General features: G+C 44.9%; 1 protein-coding gene across 1 annotated transcript in view; it reads right to left on the minus strand.

Annotated features, from left to right (window-relative positions):
• EMH_0041340 (tRNA delta(2)-isopentenylpyrophosphate transferase, putative) overlaps positions 1–312 on the minus strand; it is a gene marked incomplete at both ends in the record, with an annotated part of 3,954 nt that overhangs the window by 2,726 nt on the left and 916 nt on the right. The window contains one exon of the mRNA XM_013495612.1: positions 271–310. Coding sequence (XP_013351066.1) covers positions 271–310 — 40 coding nt within the window. The remainder of the gene's footprint in view (positions 1–270; positions 311–312) is intronic.

Raw genomic sequence — 312 nt, forward strand, 5'->3', positions numbered from 1 at the left:
ATATCTGTCTCCTTTCTGTTTCTGTCTCCTTTCTTTCTCTGTCTCCTTTTTGTCTCTGTCTCCTTTCTTTTTCTGTCTCCTTTCTGTCTCTGTCTCCTTTCTGCCTCTGTCTCCTTTCTCTCTCTGTCTCCTTCCCATATCTGTCTCCTTTCTGTCTCTGTCTCCTTTCTTTCCCTGTCTCTTTTCTCTGTCTCCTTTCTATCTCTGTCTCTTTTCTCTGTCTCCTTTCTATCTCTGTCTCTTTTCTCTGTCTCCTTTCTGTCTCCTCACCTTGCACATTGTCTCCAGCCGTTGCCGCAGTCTCTTCTCTAG

This window comes from Eimeria mitis, genomic scaffold (assembly GCF_000499745.2).
Source record: "Eimeria mitis Houghton genomic scaffold, Emh_scaff1665, whole genome shotgun sequence".
Taxonomy (NCBI): Eukaryota; Apicomplexa; class Conoidasida; order Eucoccidiorida; family Eimeriidae; genus Eimeria; species Eimeria mitis.